Genomic DNA, 16,891 nt, shown 5'->3' with positions numbered 1-16,891 from the left:
TTTTCTCCCATTTTCCTTCCCCCCAACACACACCCCCAAGTTGTAAAGCTTATTTCCAACATGTTGTCTTATGAGTATCACTGTTGTACTGGTTCACTCTTTGTCCTTTGTCTCACTATTTTGTTGTTCCCCTTCCCTTCCCCAATTAAAAAAAAACCATATATACAAGACACGGGGTACCAAAATCAAGTACAGTCACAGAAGGGGATAAACCAAAGGGAGGTGGTGAATACAAGAAAGAAATAACTTTATACACTATATTAAAACAACTAATAGAAGCCTCTTGTTTCCATAGAGTTTGTTGTTTGCCTAACTCTATTTAATTGATGCAAACGGTGTTATCAAAGCAGGAGCTATTTAGTGATATCCAAATTTCCATATTGTATTTTTCCTAACTTGATTGTGTGCACCTTTTCACACTAACCCCTAAGGTAAATATGTGCTTATAACTACATTTTTATTCAAAGGTTGAAGTTGAAATACCTCATAGATTGCTTTTAATTTAGATTACAAACCCAGACATACAATTACTTCCTTTTGAAAGGCTACTTTTATATAACTTGTTTTGAAAGTCGCAAAGATTATGTAATTATGTGTGGGAGAAGGGAGAGAAAGGATTATAAAACAAATACCTCATTGTTACTGCTTATAAGTAATATTGATATCAACACCTAGGTATTCAGGCTGGAAAATATGAACAATAAGAAGCATGTTTCCAAGATAAAAACACTATCTTGTTTATGTGTTTTCAACATATTATCATGAAAAACATCCATTCTTACATTCTGCAATGATCTGCCATAGGTTTCTGTGAATTCAGTAACTTATAAATGGATGGAGTATATCACTTGGATAAGTTATGTTCAAATTAGAACAAATTTATGAAATAAAAAAAATCAGACCAGTGAAATATGGGCATCTTTTTCCCCTAGGATTCCTTAGTAAGTTCTTTACTGTTTGTGTGCATGTTGAAGTTATTGCATAATGATGTATTAGAAATAAAGAAGTTTATGGTTATGTACAGATTAGCATTTATTTCTTCATTTTAATGATAGTACATTGTCTTCTGAATGTGCTCATTTAACAGGTGATGTGAATTTAACAGGTAGTTTTTGTGCACTCTGCTTTGTTTTTATGGTATGCAAATAAGGGAACAAATGTCATCACATTCATTATACTTCATAAAGTCTATACCAGAAAGGTTCCAATCACTTTGAATAAAAGGTCCTGTCATAATTCCTATTGTAAACTACTTTGCCTGACTTCTGAGGAGAAACATTTTGAACTGAAATTTATAATGAATATGAAATCCAAAGATGTTCACCCAGTAGGGGAACTACTTTATTTTCTTCCTTAGTATCAACAGCATATTGAGAGAAGGAAACAATTTATCAACATTTAATCCTAAAATGAATGTTTTATTTTTTAATACCATGAATCTTTATTCTAAAAAGAGAAATACAGTAAACATTTTATTTATATTGTGGATTACCAAAGGGATCATTGTTGGCAGAATTGTAAACTGAGAGGTAAAAGTATATGGATCTAAACCAGGAATTAACATTTTTTAGAGAAGGTTCTGAGAAACATCCTGATATAGTTGGCATATGAAAAAGAGAGAAGGAGAGGAGTAGAAAAAGGTGCAGATGTTTTCAGAAAACACCAGAACTTCGATATTCTTTCATTTCATGTATTTTTTTTTCGGTCAGATCCTCTATACCTGGCTCAGAACAGGAGCCACTGTAGATGGGGATCACCTCAAAAGTGGGTAGGAATGGATGAGGAATTGTACAGGTACATGGGAGAAAGAGATGTTCAATGAAACCTTTATTTCTCCAGTGAAAAAGATGTTGTCTTCTTTGTGGTTTAGAGTACTTGTCTTTTGACTGCTGAGTAGAATTACTAATTTCCACTCCATTCACCATCTTTTCTTTCCAATATGGCAGCTGGAGCTAGCTCAGTCCTATGTCCTTGACATGACATCTATTTGTATTAGGCTGCCCATGGAACCTCCAGTTCAGGGAGGCACCTGTCTCAGATTCACATTTTCTTTAGAATATGTTTTGGGCAAGCAGGAAAATAGTTGCAATCTCAGTTCTGCCAAATCAAAGTAAAGTTTAAAGTATACTGGATATTAGTGAATTTCCTAGCATTTTAACTAAATCTAAAAATAATTCTTGAAAATATTTTAATAAAATACACATCCATAAAATTTGGTTCTGTCCATGAACTTATTTTTAAAAGCCGCATTCATTTGCTAGTCTAATATGCTTACAATGTCTATAGAAAGATCAAAGGGCAAAGGAAGATGATGCTTTCTGCCCTTTACAATGACATATTTTAAGTCTTATCTGTGGACGTTTAAAACCAAAGTATTCACCATCAAAATGTCATCCCTTGCACTCTAAAGTAAGTTGTAGAAAAAGGCAAATCTGAATGACATTCTTTCAGTTAAAAAAATAATTGTACTTTATCAAAGAGTACTTAATGTAAAGTACACACTACCCAGTAATTACCAATCTCTATGAAAAATGACTATGTCCAAATGACTCCTGTTTTCTAGATAACTGTTGTTAAAAGATACCTGCTGGTACATTTATATTTACTAATTTTGAATATATTGATATACTATGTACCTGTAGAGTTTGAGATTCAGAGCAATGTTTCTTATTCTAGTTGAACTACCATTCCATATGCAAAGAGAAAGGCAGTGAATTCACTGAATAAGAGAATGTTACAATTGGAAGTGCAATGAAAAACATATTATAACCAAGTGTGGGTTAGTTGCAATCTTGAAGAATAATGAGTAGTGAGAATATTATGCTTGAGCTGAAGCCTAAAAAGGTAAAAAAAAAGCACCAGGTGTGTGTATCTAAGGAAGAGTGTAAAGGCTAAGCATGTTGAGATGGTAAGTCAACTGAGGGGTTTCACAGTGAAATTGAAATCCTCAGTTAGAATGTCTATGAATTAAGCTAGGTGACCGTGGCTCATGACTATAATCATAGCTACTCAAGATGCTGAGATCCGAAAATTGTGGTTTGAAGGCAGTCTGAGCAGCAAAGTTTATAAGACTGTATATAGAATTGATCAAAACAGCTATGACAATATACTTGATTATGTAAATTTAATATAAAATTATATATGTGTGAATTAAACCTCCGTAGCATACGTGAATGAACAGAATAGCAGCTGACACACAATCAGATAACATTCACCATCTGTCAAAGTAAACCCTTAAGTTTTCTAAAGTCTGTGACTAAGGAGCACAGAAAATGATTCAGAGCAAACACATTACAGCCAGAAAAGTCAGACTCTGTATTTATTCTTCTTTTTTTTAAGTCATTCTTAAAGAGTGAAGTTATTTAGACTCTTAAAATGAGGGGTTTTTTTAGAGCTGGTATTTCTACAACGTACTATTCCAAAGACCAGAGATAATTAATATATATGAAATGTCACACGGCAGAGCTCTCACAAGTATAGCATATGTTAGTCTCACTACTGTATTTACTAAAAGTGACATAAGTCGACTTTTACTACATAAGAAATACTCCCAATATAGGACTGAAACAGCTATTAATTAAGTTCACAGTTATGCACATCAAGAATTATCATATCTAGGTTAAACCATGTGCTCCTTCTGGTCTCTTCTGTTTTCATTCTCCCTGTAGTCAAGTTCCAGGTGAGTGAGATACAGGATGACATAACCTGGAGAGTGGCTCTGTGTCACATGCTCTTCCACTCCAGCTGTTATAACCAGTCTTATTTTCATGGCTAGACAGGATTTCAACCGAGTAAGCAGTTGAGTTCCCAGGTCTCTTCCGGCTTGATTTGGCCCTGGTATAACATCACTTCTGCCACATTCTATCGATTAACACAAGTCACAAATTCAGCCCAGGCCGAGAGTTGGGTAAATAAACTTCACTTGTTGTTGGCAGTAGCCACAGAAGGATTGGGCATGGGGAAGAAACACTCTTTTTCAATCTACCTCAAGGGGCTTGGGGATGTAAAGTCAACTAGAATCTCTAATGTAAATTGAAGGGATAGGTAATCAATATGGTGCAGTCCTGTAGCAAGGAAGAATTTAGAATCAAAAGATCTGAGCTTAATCCCTGACTCTGCTATTGATTAACTTAACCTAGGAAAATAACTTAAATTATCTTTGTCTCAGTAGAAGGAACTGTAAATTCATGGTTATTGTGGGAAATAAATGAGATTATGGATATCAAAACATGTATTTGAGCACAAATGTAGAGTCACATATAAGAAACTTATTCTTTAATAGAAGTCATACTTTGTAAATTACATGAGGTTCGTGACCCACTTACCCATATCACCTTCCTGTTCTTTATTCATTCGAATATGGAGATGGTTTATATTTTAATATTGGAATTCTAATAAAATATGCATCACTTGGTGTTCCTTCTCTCCAGTCTCTAATATTTATTTTGGCAAGTGTTTAATGAGCCTCAACTGCGTTCAGGATGTGATACTAAATGTTAGAGATCTGTAGATATACTCCCCTGTTGCCCAAAAGTTAAATAATATTTTTATGAAACATACAAGCAACCAATTAATTGAATAAATGTTATAGCAGAAAAAAGCAAAGGATACTGAAGGATCTCAGAAGTGGTGTGCCCAAAATGGTCAGTTGAAGGAATGAGTAATACAAAAGTCTCATAATAGTCCATGTCCAGATGCTGTACAGAAGTTTACTAGTAAGAATGATCTGAAACTCATATGCAAGTGGTCAGCTGGTTAGAAACCATTGCTTTAGGGTGTTACCTACCTTCCTTAAACCCCAAACCTAGTGTCTCTACTTGCTTTCTCTATGATTTTCTGTGGAGTGTGTCCATTCATTTCTCCTCAATTCTGCCAAACTGAGTGCCCTGAGTTTGCATAAACACAGCTTCTTGCTGGCTTTACCTTGCTGACAGTATCCTTGCCATGTTCTTAATCATTTTCCAGTCCCTTTCTATGGATGATTCCAGAATCATGTCTTATTTTGTACAATGCCTTTCCTGATGTACATAGGTACATAATTATGCCATCCTTCCTACTCTCAATATATCCTGGTTATTAGGGATAATTATTTGTTGTATCCATTTACATGTGTCTCCTTTCTTATGCCATATGTTCCTATAGTACAGAAAGCATTCCTTATGCACTCACATCAAAGGGATAGACATATGGTGAAAAGGATGCAGAATCCATGTTACATTCAGGAAGCAAAGTAATTTATTATGGTCAGAGCCAATGGGGCATTATGTTCTATTTGTACAGCCTACTGAGGATTATATTTAATCCTGAAATTGGATTGGACTCAGAATTGTGTCCTGTAGAAGATCATGGCAGAAGGCAGAGGCTGTAGTCAAAGATGAGACAACTAAAAAGAGCCCTTCAGTTATAACCCAGGATAGCTCATTGAGGCAGTGTGAGGAAAAACCAGGAGATAAACGGCAAGTAGACCAGAACTGCTCTCCTGAACAGTGAGAACTGCTGGAGCCCCTTAACAGACTCTGATGCACAGACACCCAGAACCTTTGGAATTCTGATTTAGCATTCTATGTAACTTGGTGAGGGAAGTTCACGAACCAGTGATTGGAGAAGTAATTGACAATGGGTGATGAGTTATGGAAGGATAGTAATTAGATGGTGGAGAGTAAGAGAGAAATGTAAAGAGAGAGAGGTGAGAAAAATAAATGGCCTACTAGCTTTCTATTCTGGGCCAAGAGAATAGAGCATAAACATAGATAGTGTGGATAAATAAACAAATGTAGTAAATTCAGATACATTTTCTAAGTTGGGTTTTAGGAAAGTTGGACGTAGGTACTCAAGATTTGTTGTGTCTGCTGTATTTGCATGAAGCAGACACAGTTGAGATAAACAGGCTATGAACATTTTGTGTGCGGTTGGTATTATAAATCCTTCTGAAATTTTTGATGTGTGAAGGATTTGTAGAAAGCAAAATGAAAACAGAACCAATAGCCAGGAGTCAGTACCTCACACCTATGAACTAGCTACTGAAGAGGCTGAGAACCGATGATTGTGCTCAAAGCCAGCCCACTGAGAGACCGTTCCTCTTACTTACCATTAAATAAACAATGAGAAACTAAACTTTGCACTTGACAGATTTCTCTCCAAGTGTTCCATGTGCATGAAGATCTTTCAGAAAAACAGCATCTAACTCAGATCACTGAATCAGAACTAAGACAGGAAGGACCTTTAAAATGTAAATGTTGCATGCTTCATATTAATAAACATGTTTTCTTAGTTTAGGTGTCTTTGAAAAGTCACATGTCCTTTCACAATATTTTCATGCTCAGTATAATCCCAGTGGCAGTATGGGAATGATTTTGTTAAACTGTTGGACAACACCTACCTCTGCTGCTTGTAATTTAACAGTGGTTCACCTTTGTCACAGCTCAGATTTTCCTACTAAAAAGAATTAATTTAGGCTGTCATGAAGTTGAGTTGTTTATCAGATTTCCAGGGTAGTTCTTAGCACCATTACAGAGTACAAAAGCTGTCTTGACAATGTGTGCTTCAAAGTATAGACTTTGAATCAATGGGAACAAGACAGCCTGCTCATCACCAACTGGGAGTTTTATGTCACTCTTCTCCTTAATTTTTAATATGTGAATTTTATGGTAATTCATATCCAGAAATTCCTTCATTAAGAAAGTCTTTCATAAAATAATTGCCTGTATCAAATAAGGAAATGAAGGAATCAAATTAAAAAGTAATCACTGCTTTGTTTCTGTAACTTAAAAAGTGTATCTGACTTTTTATTACGTGGTATATTGTATATAGATTTATTTGTTTATTTGAAATAGGAAAGGAAAGGGAGAAAACAAAATGATTGGGAGGGAGTGGAGGAAGGAAATGGGGACAAAAAGATGAGAAGGGGTATCAATGTGCAAGAAGTAATGCACCTATTACCTGGTGAATGTAACTGTAACTCCTCTATACATTACCTTAACAATAAAAAAAAGAGTAGTGCTGTGGCTCCAGGGATAAGGCCTTGAGCTGAGTGAGCTCAGGGACAGTACCCAGGCCCTGATTCAAGCCCCACAACTGACAATGCTGTCAAAGCTGTGTCTGTAAAGCACAACTTAAGGTAAGAGTCTATCATGAAACATATCAAGTTCAAATAACTGGTCCACCAAAAAGAAACTAATGAAACAGATGTCAGCTATATAAAATCTGTAAATTTGGTTCAGCTGTATACTATAAGTTCTAATTTGTAAATCATCTTGTACTTTATCTTTCACTAATTTATTTTGTTTTTCCAAAGTACCATCACTTAATGATGTCTCTTACTTTTGGCCTACTAATTGTAGCACTTTGAAAAAATTAGCCTTCTATTTTTATAGATGGACTCCTTACTTTTACTCTTAGCTCTCTTGTTTTATTTCCTATCAAAGGCATATTCGAAAACTCTAAATTTTATCTTTGCTCTTTTGTTGCAGTCCTGGGAGGTGAACCCAGGGAGTCAAGCTTGCTAGGCAAGCACCCTACCACTTGAGTTATACCCTCAGCACAGTCAGATCATTTTATCACTGTCTTTTCAGCTTTGCAATGTACTTCCATTACAACTACAATAAAATCCAAACTCCTACAGGACTCAAAGCTCTGAGACGCTTGGCTATTACATGCTTCTCTTGTATCCTCTCATGCTGTTCTTGTCCTGCCATGAAGCTTCTAGCACATTATCCTTTTCTTTCCCAGAATATGCCATGCACACCCCTATTGCTTTTCCTTTGCCTATGAAGTTTACCATGGGGTACCAACTTTCATTCAATTCCACATTCCATCACTCAATGTGTGATAACCTTCTCATCTCAGTTTCCAATGAAACAACCCCTATCTTATATTGCCTATCTCTTAGACAATCTGCTCTGTGTATATACCCAGCCATTTTTCTTGTTCTTTCCTCTATTGTTGCTTTCATCCAATAAGGTTGACTTACAAGCTGGCCTATTATTTTCTTTTTAAAATTTTTACATGATCCTCAAAATCCCTGCTATCTAATTTTATTTATCACTTCTGAATTAGAATAACTATACTACCTCATATTAAGATTGTTTAGTAATACTGGTTGAATAGTGAATGGATAGAGTTTAAGTAAATGTCTCAAACTCAGTGCTTCCATATCTCAGTTAGTATCTCCCACCAGATAGTATCACAGGATGGAGGGCAGGAGGAGATGAAGTTCAAGTACTATATGCCATGTAATGTTCTACTTATTACCTCATTGAACAACTTTCAAAATAGGTGCCACATAAAATAAATTGAAGGAAATATTGATAAAGAGAAAGATGATGTTAAGAGTATGGTTTAGTGGGTGATCATTTCTAGGATCACTGTGTAATATTCCACACTATAAAATATCCATCAATATTCTTCTTTCTTAGAAAAAAACGACTTGTCTTCTACTACTTGATTAAAAACTGAGTAGAGCAAAATGCTAAAAGACTTTCTAATCATCAGAGAAAGATTAAATTATTCTCCGGGTACTTCTTCTTGTGTTAATTTCTTTTGACCCTCAGGCAAATGCCACTATAGTTTAATAAAAGATAAAACAATATTTTGGTCATTGTGATTTCTCAGAATTAGCATGTGATTATAGAAGTTCTTAAGCCATTCCTTAGTTTGAAATACCATGCTATTTAAAATGCTTATGCTAATTTGGTTGGGAAGCTTGTCAGAGGTAACAAGTTTTATTTGGCATGGTGTAATTGTTAAGACTAAGTGGTAGAAATCAGAGTGTAAATTGAAATTCACAGGTAGAACAGAGTTATGCATCTCCACGATTTCTACTTTCCCATGGTCCTTTGTCTTCACTTCTGTTTTGGCCCCACTGCCTCTGTGCATCTAGCTTTGGGCAAGATTGGGAGGAGGTTAAACAAGGAGTCAGAGGCCACTAGCAGTTCCCAACATACTTCATTCTAACTTAGGGACCAATAAGAAAACCCACTTTTACTTGGTGGTACTGGTGGCTATCTACTCAGGAGGCTGAGGTCTGAGGAATATTATTTAAAGCTAGCCCAGTCAGGAAAGTCTGTGAGACTTATCTTCAGTGAACTACCAAAAAAGCCGGAAGGGGATCTGTGGCTCAAGTGATAGGGCACTACCTTCAAGTACAAAGCACAAAAGCTCAAGGACAGTGCTCTAGCCCTGAGTTGGAGCCCACATGAAAAGAAAAAAAAAGACAGCAGACACACACTGTGTAAAAAAATAATGTTGAGATTTGATAGGCATAGAATACCAGCCATTTTGATCAGCTGGGTGATGGGGTTATTCCCCATCCACGGGGCAAGAGAATAGATTTTTGTTTTCAGAAAATGGGGAGACTAGAACAGGACAGTTCTGGGCTGCTTCTGGGTCTGTGTGCATCGACCCATCTCCCCCTCCCAGGGAACCTCTGCTTCAACTCAAATCCAGCTGCTGCCTCCACAGCAAGACACCCAAGACAATATTCTGGGTGATATTTGTCTTCTACATCGAGCTCAATTGTAGTTCCTCATGATTCTCAGGGACCTATAGGGCAGATGCTGATTTTAACTGATCCTGGCACAATCAATATAAATTTGAAGCAAATAAAAGCGTTATCAAAATTAACATTGTCGTTTAGCAAAGTGAAACCATGATACTCCCTAGTTGAGAACATCTATCATATTTTGCTGTCAGTGGTAGGAAACCTTTTTTCCTGACAGTGGATTTCTCTGGTCAGCCCTTTTGCCTAGGTGTCCCATCCACAAGGGAGAAATTCCTTCCTTTCCCTCCTAGGACCCTGAGAGGCACTGGAGGAAAGACCCAGCACTGTGTTTGAAGGACAAAGCAGTCAACTCACACATATATGTGAAGGCCACTTGGGTGATCATTTTATTACATGTGGAGTGTTGTTTTGTTTGTGTGTGGGGGGGGGGTTCTATTTGGTTTGAGGTTTGCATCTTGTTTTGTGTTAAGCAATAAAACTCCTTAAAACAGAAGTGTCTTGCTTGCCAGCTTCACCTTAGGAGGAAGAGTAATAAATAAAAAGTTATTTCTTGAGTCTATATCTTTGTATCCTCTGTTCCTTGGAGTTCTTATCAACAAGTCTCAGGGCTTAGCCCACCCCAACACCCTTGGAATTACAAGCTATTGATTTTGGTCTTGGAGGGAAGTGGGGGGCTATCTGATTTGTTTTTACCTTACCTCTACTTTGAGTCCACGAAAGACAATAAAAACTTACCACCAGATGCCAGGCTTTACCTCAGTTGTTTTCCTTCAAGTGAGATACACAATTCCTGCTGCCTTTTCTTTTCCTCTTCCTCTTCCTCCTCTACTCCTTCTTTCCAAGAAAGCAAAGCTCCAGGAGAAAGTGTGAGCCCTAGTTCCAGAAGCCATCCCTTGTTCTGCCTCCTCCCCAGTCCCTTGTGCCCCTTTCTAGCTCGGGAGGGTGAAGCAGTGCAACCTTGGTCTCTTAGATCACTTGGAAAGAATGGGAAGAGCATAAGTGAGCCTTTTCTATTTGCTAACAGAGTCGGGAAGAATATGACTACCCATTTTCTTTGATGCTTTCCAGGACAAGGCTGTGGAACAACCATTCTACCATTCCACCTCTTCTCCCCGCATTTTCAAATTCTAGGCTTCCCCAGATACCGAACTTGAATCCTGAGCATCCACATCCTCTTTTATCTTCTTGCTTCTCTTTCTTAGGGATCTATCCAAATCCACTATTTCTCCAGCCTCCCTTCTACCTTCATCTGATGCTCTGGGATGTTTTCTTATCACCCAGATCCACAGAGCAGATCGCCTGATTTCTTCCACAGCTGGCATCTCCAGTTGACACTTCTGTGTATTTTGACATCTGATCCTTTTACATCACCAAGACTGATTCCTGCTTCATCAATGATTAGTCATTTAGCACACCACCTTCTATAACTTGCAAAGAGCTTGGTGAAATTCTCTATATTTTTCTCTTCTTTAACCCTACAAATTTATTTCTATTTATTTAAACTTATAAGTTCAAGCATAGAACAATTCTTTGCTCTTAAACCTTTGAGGCACTCAGTGTTAGTCCTTCCTCTGTGCCTAATGCTTTGTGAGGAAAATCAGATCAGCACATAACTAAAGATCGTTTCTCTCCCTGATTTTCACACCTCTGTCCAGCTTCCCCTCCTTCTCTCCATGCTGGACACAATTCCTCTCCCCTTTACCACAGATCCCCTGACACAGCTGAATGTGGGGACACAGTGGCTTTTAGTGCACCCTGCCACCAGATTCTGTGACTTTAGGCTGAGTATAAACTCTTGTTTCAGCTTCCTAGTCTTTAAATGGTCATAATAATAATAGTAATAGTAGTAATAATAATAAATCACTGCCATCTTACTTTAGGGGAGCAAAGCTGATGATTACAAAGCAGAGACTGTGTCAGTCCTGGTCTCTCCCTTCAGAGCACTGTGGTCTTGACAGCTGCTTTTTCCATCATCCATATTCACACATGTGTTGGCATCTTCCTTATCAGAAAATGAGGCAAAAGAGGCCAGGAATTGTGAAACAGGTGCATAAAGTGAACACATTTGAAATAGAATTGACCAGATGGTCAAATGATTACCTTTTTATACATTTCTATTCTTGTGTGTCTGAGTAGTATACCCACATTTTATTAATTGAGAAGCTCCATGCCCTTTCTGGGGCCACACCCTAAGATGATAAGAGTCAAATTTCTATCCTAAGGCATTCTTGCTTTGGAAAGAAGCTGTGAGTAACTATTGTTACATGTACCCTGCAGTTAAATAGGCAACACTGAATATCATCTAAAACTACATGAAGTATGAATATGTTGGGCATTACCAGTTATAGTGTCCTAAGTTATGGCAGAGGAGATAATTATTTTCCCCCTCTCTCTCAGGTGGAAACTTCTCTCCTGGACCAGTAGTCATATTACATTCCATGCACATTACATTCCATGCACATTATAAAATTTAGACAGCCCTTCCCCACTATGTCACCTAGTAAAATGGTAAATTCAGTGTTATTAAATCCACTTTGGAAAGGAGAAGAGGAGAAGAGTTAAATATCTTGCTCAAGTAGTCACAGATAAAATGGAAAGATCTCTGTCATTTGTCTGAAATCTCAAATGCCATCCTGTGTGTGATTCTGATGATGTCATTTGTTCAAAAGATTGAAACTAATTCCTATAGGAAAGTTTGCTGGTATAAATGCATGCATACACATCTTGGATAGAATAGCATAACCCTTTGAATTGACATTCTTCCTGTTTTCTTTTTGTAGATTGTGATTGCCAGTCTCATGTGCAGTTATGACAAAAATGATTGGATGGAGCTCTCCAGAATGGCTGAGGTATATTTACTTTAATATCATATTTATTTATTCTATTTCTCCTATTTTTATTAGTTTGAAATAAAGAGCTGCCATGAAAAAATAATATAGTAGGAGTAAAATTGAATTGAAAATGTAAGTTAAAACATTGCTATTATAATTTGTTTACCCTGTGTTTTCATTAAAATGATGGAAATGTAAATTTAAAAGGAATTTATTCTATAAAAGTGGTCCCTGGGATTTCACAGTACCTACAAATCCTTTATTCTTTGAATCCATATAGTCTCTATTTGCATATTAAGCAAACTATATATTATGATGGATGCCATGATAAAATTTAATTCTACCTTTGAGAGTCTAACTTGATCTTACCTTGCCTTTAGGCAAAATAGTTTGACAGTGAGCGAAGAAATTTTGAATATAAAACTCTTGAATATTTAAAATATAAAAGGTTCATTTAATACTGTTCTAGTTTGAATACACACATGCATAAAATGGTAGGACAGAATGCTTCTGAATAGAACACTAGCCAGCAGGTTTTCCATAGTATAAATTACATCTTGCACAAATGCAAAACAACTAACCATGCGCCTCAAATTTGTATTTCAAAAAGGAAAATGCATCCTTAGAATAGTGTAGACACGTCCATCATTCTGTCATGAAACTTAGGTTAGATACCCTTAGGGGCGATTTCTTAAACAACTTTTCCAACACAGGAGAACTGACCCTAACAAGACCTTTGAAACAATTGGCTTCACATTTCACAAAATTATAACACCCTATCATGTTCAGAAATTGTTGATTGTCCATTTTATTTGGGCATTTGTTAACTGTGGGAGGAAAAATTACTTCTGGGACTTGGGGGTGGGGGTGAAATTATACGTGATCTGTAATTGGCTTGGTGATCTCCTGTGCTGGGTCCATTTTATACATGTATTTACCTAATTGACCATGAAATCTTCCACAGAGCCCGTGCTTGGCATGAGCTTCACCAATTTTAAGCTGACTATGATGAATGGCTTTATCACATGGCGTGCTTCTCTGCCTTTCTACAAGAGTAAAATGCATTAAAAACTACTTCCTTCAGTAATGAACATTAAATTTTAAATTGGTAAATTTACTTACCAAAACCAAAAGCATTAAATTATAAACACACTATGTAATGAAAACTTACTTCTAGCATGCCTATCTTCCTTTAATTGCAGTTTTATTTGCTCTCACCTCAGTACTCTATAGGAAAATAAATAGGAAAGAAGAAATAAAAGGAGGTAGGGAAGAATCATGAAGATGGAGGGATGAAAAAGGTAAAAGGGAAGGAAGGGAGGAAGGAAGGAAGAAAGGGAGGAAGGAAGGAAGGGAGGAAGGAAGGAAGGAGTTGAAGATGAGATAACTTTCTACAGAGAGAAATGTACTTATCAGAAAGATCTAGCTTGTCGATAATATCAATTAAAAACCAAAAACTCTTTTCCTATAATCTTAAATCTGAAGTATCACATGAAGGAAATAGCTCCAGGTTTTCCTAGCCTCCCTGAAGGCAATATTAGCAGCACAGTTCTATCACATCTCATGTGGAAAGTACCCAATAACATTTTTATAGAGTCTTTATCTTGTTCTGCTTTTATGAACACAACTTCCAAGCACATATTAGAAGATTTTCTTACAATGTAAGAGACTACATCTAAGACAAATAAAAATGTGTTCCAGCTAAAGTTGCTCTACTACCTAGCATATATATTTCTTGAGAGTTTTGTGATGATCATAAGATGGATGAATTCAGACACAACACCTGCCCAACTGTGTGCCAATTAATTGAGATTTAACAAGTGACTTGATACAGAGTGTATATTTTATGTTATAAAGTCCCTTTCTGTACAGTAGAATCAGTTTTGAACTGAACAATAGAGAGCTGAAGAAATTTACCATCAGCTTTTTACTTCTATATATGAACCCAGGTATGACATGTATGTTACAGAAGTATAAATGTAACTATAAATGATCAATAATAAAATGAAAAAATCTGTAAGAAATAAAATTTATGCAAGGGAAGGTATCTATCTGTCTACCTGTTTGTTTAGTCAGAGTTTACCATGTTGCTTACTATTTTCAGTAGATGTATAAAATTACATGAGTAATGTTTTTAATGAACTTAGGTAGAATTTTTAAAATAAATATTTACTTCTTGGGCCGGAGTGTAGCCTAGTGCTAAGAGTGCTTGGCTAGCATGCACAAAGCCCTGGATTCCATTCCTCAGTACCCCATACTAAGAACAGTCTGGAATGGTGTTATGGCTCAAGTGGCAGAGTGCTGACCTTGAGCAAAACATGTCCAAGGACAGTGCCCAGACCCTGAGTTCAAACCCCAGAATTGGCAAAAGAAAACAAATACATTTACATTTACTTCCAATACATGTTTATGAATGCTGCAATATGCACATGCTATCTTATTTTGTTTTATGGTCTCTTTATTTTTACTCTTTCTCATTCTCTTTCTCTCCGTGTGTGTGTGTGTGTGTGTGTGTGTGTGTGTGTGTGTGTGTGTGTGTGTTTGCACTTACATTTAGGGCTTCATGCTCTTCCTTAGCAATTTTAGTCACTCTATCACTTTGGCCCACACATCCAATTCTGACTTTTTCTGTTAAATAGTCTCATGGATTTAGCCCTGCTGGGCTTTGGACCAGTTTGCTCAGATCTCAACCTCTTCAATTGCTAGGATTATAGGACTGAGCCACCTACACCCATCAACCATGCTATTTTCTTTATCACACTCATATTCTTGAGAAAGATTTGTTTCATTTCCTGAAGGTAAAAATCACACTGAACTATATTTTTTACTCAAGCCTTAGAATTCACATACTTTAAATGCCTTTGTCTATTCTTACTATGCTGGGGATTCAACTTAGGGCATTGTGTGTGTTAGGTGAGCTGTATCCCCAATCCTTCTTCATTTTTGAAACATATTCAGAGCCTAAAGTTCTTGCCATTCCTTTGCCTGAGAATATTCTTTCTTCCCAAGTTCATTGTCAGGGGAGATTAAACCTCTGTGTCCCACATTCCTTATCTTCAGTGACTAGTTCACCTTAAGGCCAATGAATCTTAAATATATTCCCAGCCCCTACACTTATTGCCACAATTTCTTTTTGGTCAGTTGTGGGACATGAACTCTGGGCCTGGGCGCTGTCCCTGAGCTCTTCAGCTCAAGGCTACCACCTTACCCCTTAATCCACAGCACCTCTTTTCTGGTTTTCTGGTAGTTGACTGGAAATAAGAGTGTCAGGAACTTTAGTGCCAGGGCTGCCTTTGAACCTCCATGCTTAGATCTCAGCCTTCTGAGTAGCTAGGATTACAGATGTGAGCCACCTCACCCAGCTATTGCCATACTTTTTAATGTTGTAATGGAGATAGATTAATTCATTTCAGATCAAGGCAGATAAGGTGTAGGTCAAAGGTTTGTGTTAGATGAATATAAACAGATGGAACATGGATAGATAGATAAACACAGAGACATAGACACAAATACCTGGATATACATAGATTTATATAGTACTAACTTCATTCTAGGCATTGTTGAAAGTCACTTACATGTTTAGCCCTTCCAACCCTTATGGTTTAGTACCATTCTTTTCCACTTCTTTGAGATCAAGTAATGAAGGGAAAGCAGTTATAGTTCACTCATGTCCACACAGTATGTATATGGTAAAAAAAAAAGTAGAATTCAAAGCTATGAACTCTGGCTGTAGAAATGACACACATCCACACCTACTTCTTGTGGATAGCTGGATAGTAATTACAAAATGTGAGAAATTAGAAACCAAATGTTTCTTGACACTTCTTTCACGAGATTATTTTACAGTCATTTAGATGAGGCTGAGTTAATTCTGGGCTAGGTAAACTAAAAGGCTTGTGACTAACATGAGTCAGAATAAATACCCAGTTTCAGATAATTTAACATTTCATGCCCATTCAGCAATTAAGCCTTTTGAATGGCTATAGTTGCTTGGAAATAGAATTAACTGCTTTTGTAAGGTGGTATGCATCCTGTGACAAGAAGATTCAAGGAGAGATACAGGGACGCCCCCACTACTTGGCTGTGTCTTTCACCTGCAGTCTTTCGAAAGTCTAACTGTATGATTCAGAGGATATCCCAGGTCTGTCTGGTTAGTAGTTGTTCGGAGGTATGTATAACATATTGCACATTTTAATAATTAGTCCTGATGAGACTTTGTATTAGATAAGCACAAACCCATACTAGATGTCTATTGGACAAGTACTAACTTACTTCAAGTTTCAAAGCCATTAAGAACATCAAGCTACTCTTTTTTTGTCCCCCTGACAGAAGGTAGCAACTCCAGTTATGGAATGAATGGTGCCTAATACGTGATAAGAGAACATAGGCTTTAGAGTCAAAATGTTTGGGATCATATTCCTGGATGCTATTGTAATCTGTTGAAGGCTGAGTTAATCACTTGAACTTTTTATGCTTTGGATTATCAAATATAAAATGGAAACAATGATAGACACTCCTTTCAGAGTTACTCTGAGGATAAAATAAGTTCAAACATACCAGA

General features: G+C 36.8%; 1 protein-coding gene across 1 annotated transcript in view; it reads left to right on the top strand.

Moving 5' to 3' along the window:
- Dpyd (dihydropyrimidine dehydrogenase) overlaps positions 1-16,891 on the top strand; it is an 800,444-nt gene that overhangs the window by 475,116 nt on the left and 308,437 nt on the right. Inside the window, exon 15 of the mRNA XM_090333954.1 lies at positions 12,280-12,348. Within this exon, the coding sequence (XP_090190080.1) occupies positions 12,280-12,348 (69 nt within the window). The remainder of the gene's footprint in view (positions 1-12,279; positions 12,349-16,891) is intronic.

This window comes from Megascapheus bottae, chromosome 6, assembly GCF_031878675.1.
Source record: "Megascapheus bottae isolate mThoBot1 chromosome 6, mThoBot2.hap1, whole genome shotgun sequence".
Classification (NCBI taxonomy): domain Eukaryota; kingdom Metazoa; phylum Chordata; class Mammalia; order Rodentia; family Geomyidae; genus Megascapheus; species Megascapheus bottae.
Note: the sequence above shows the minus strand (reverse complement) of the source record. Positions and strands in the feature narration are given on the sequence as shown.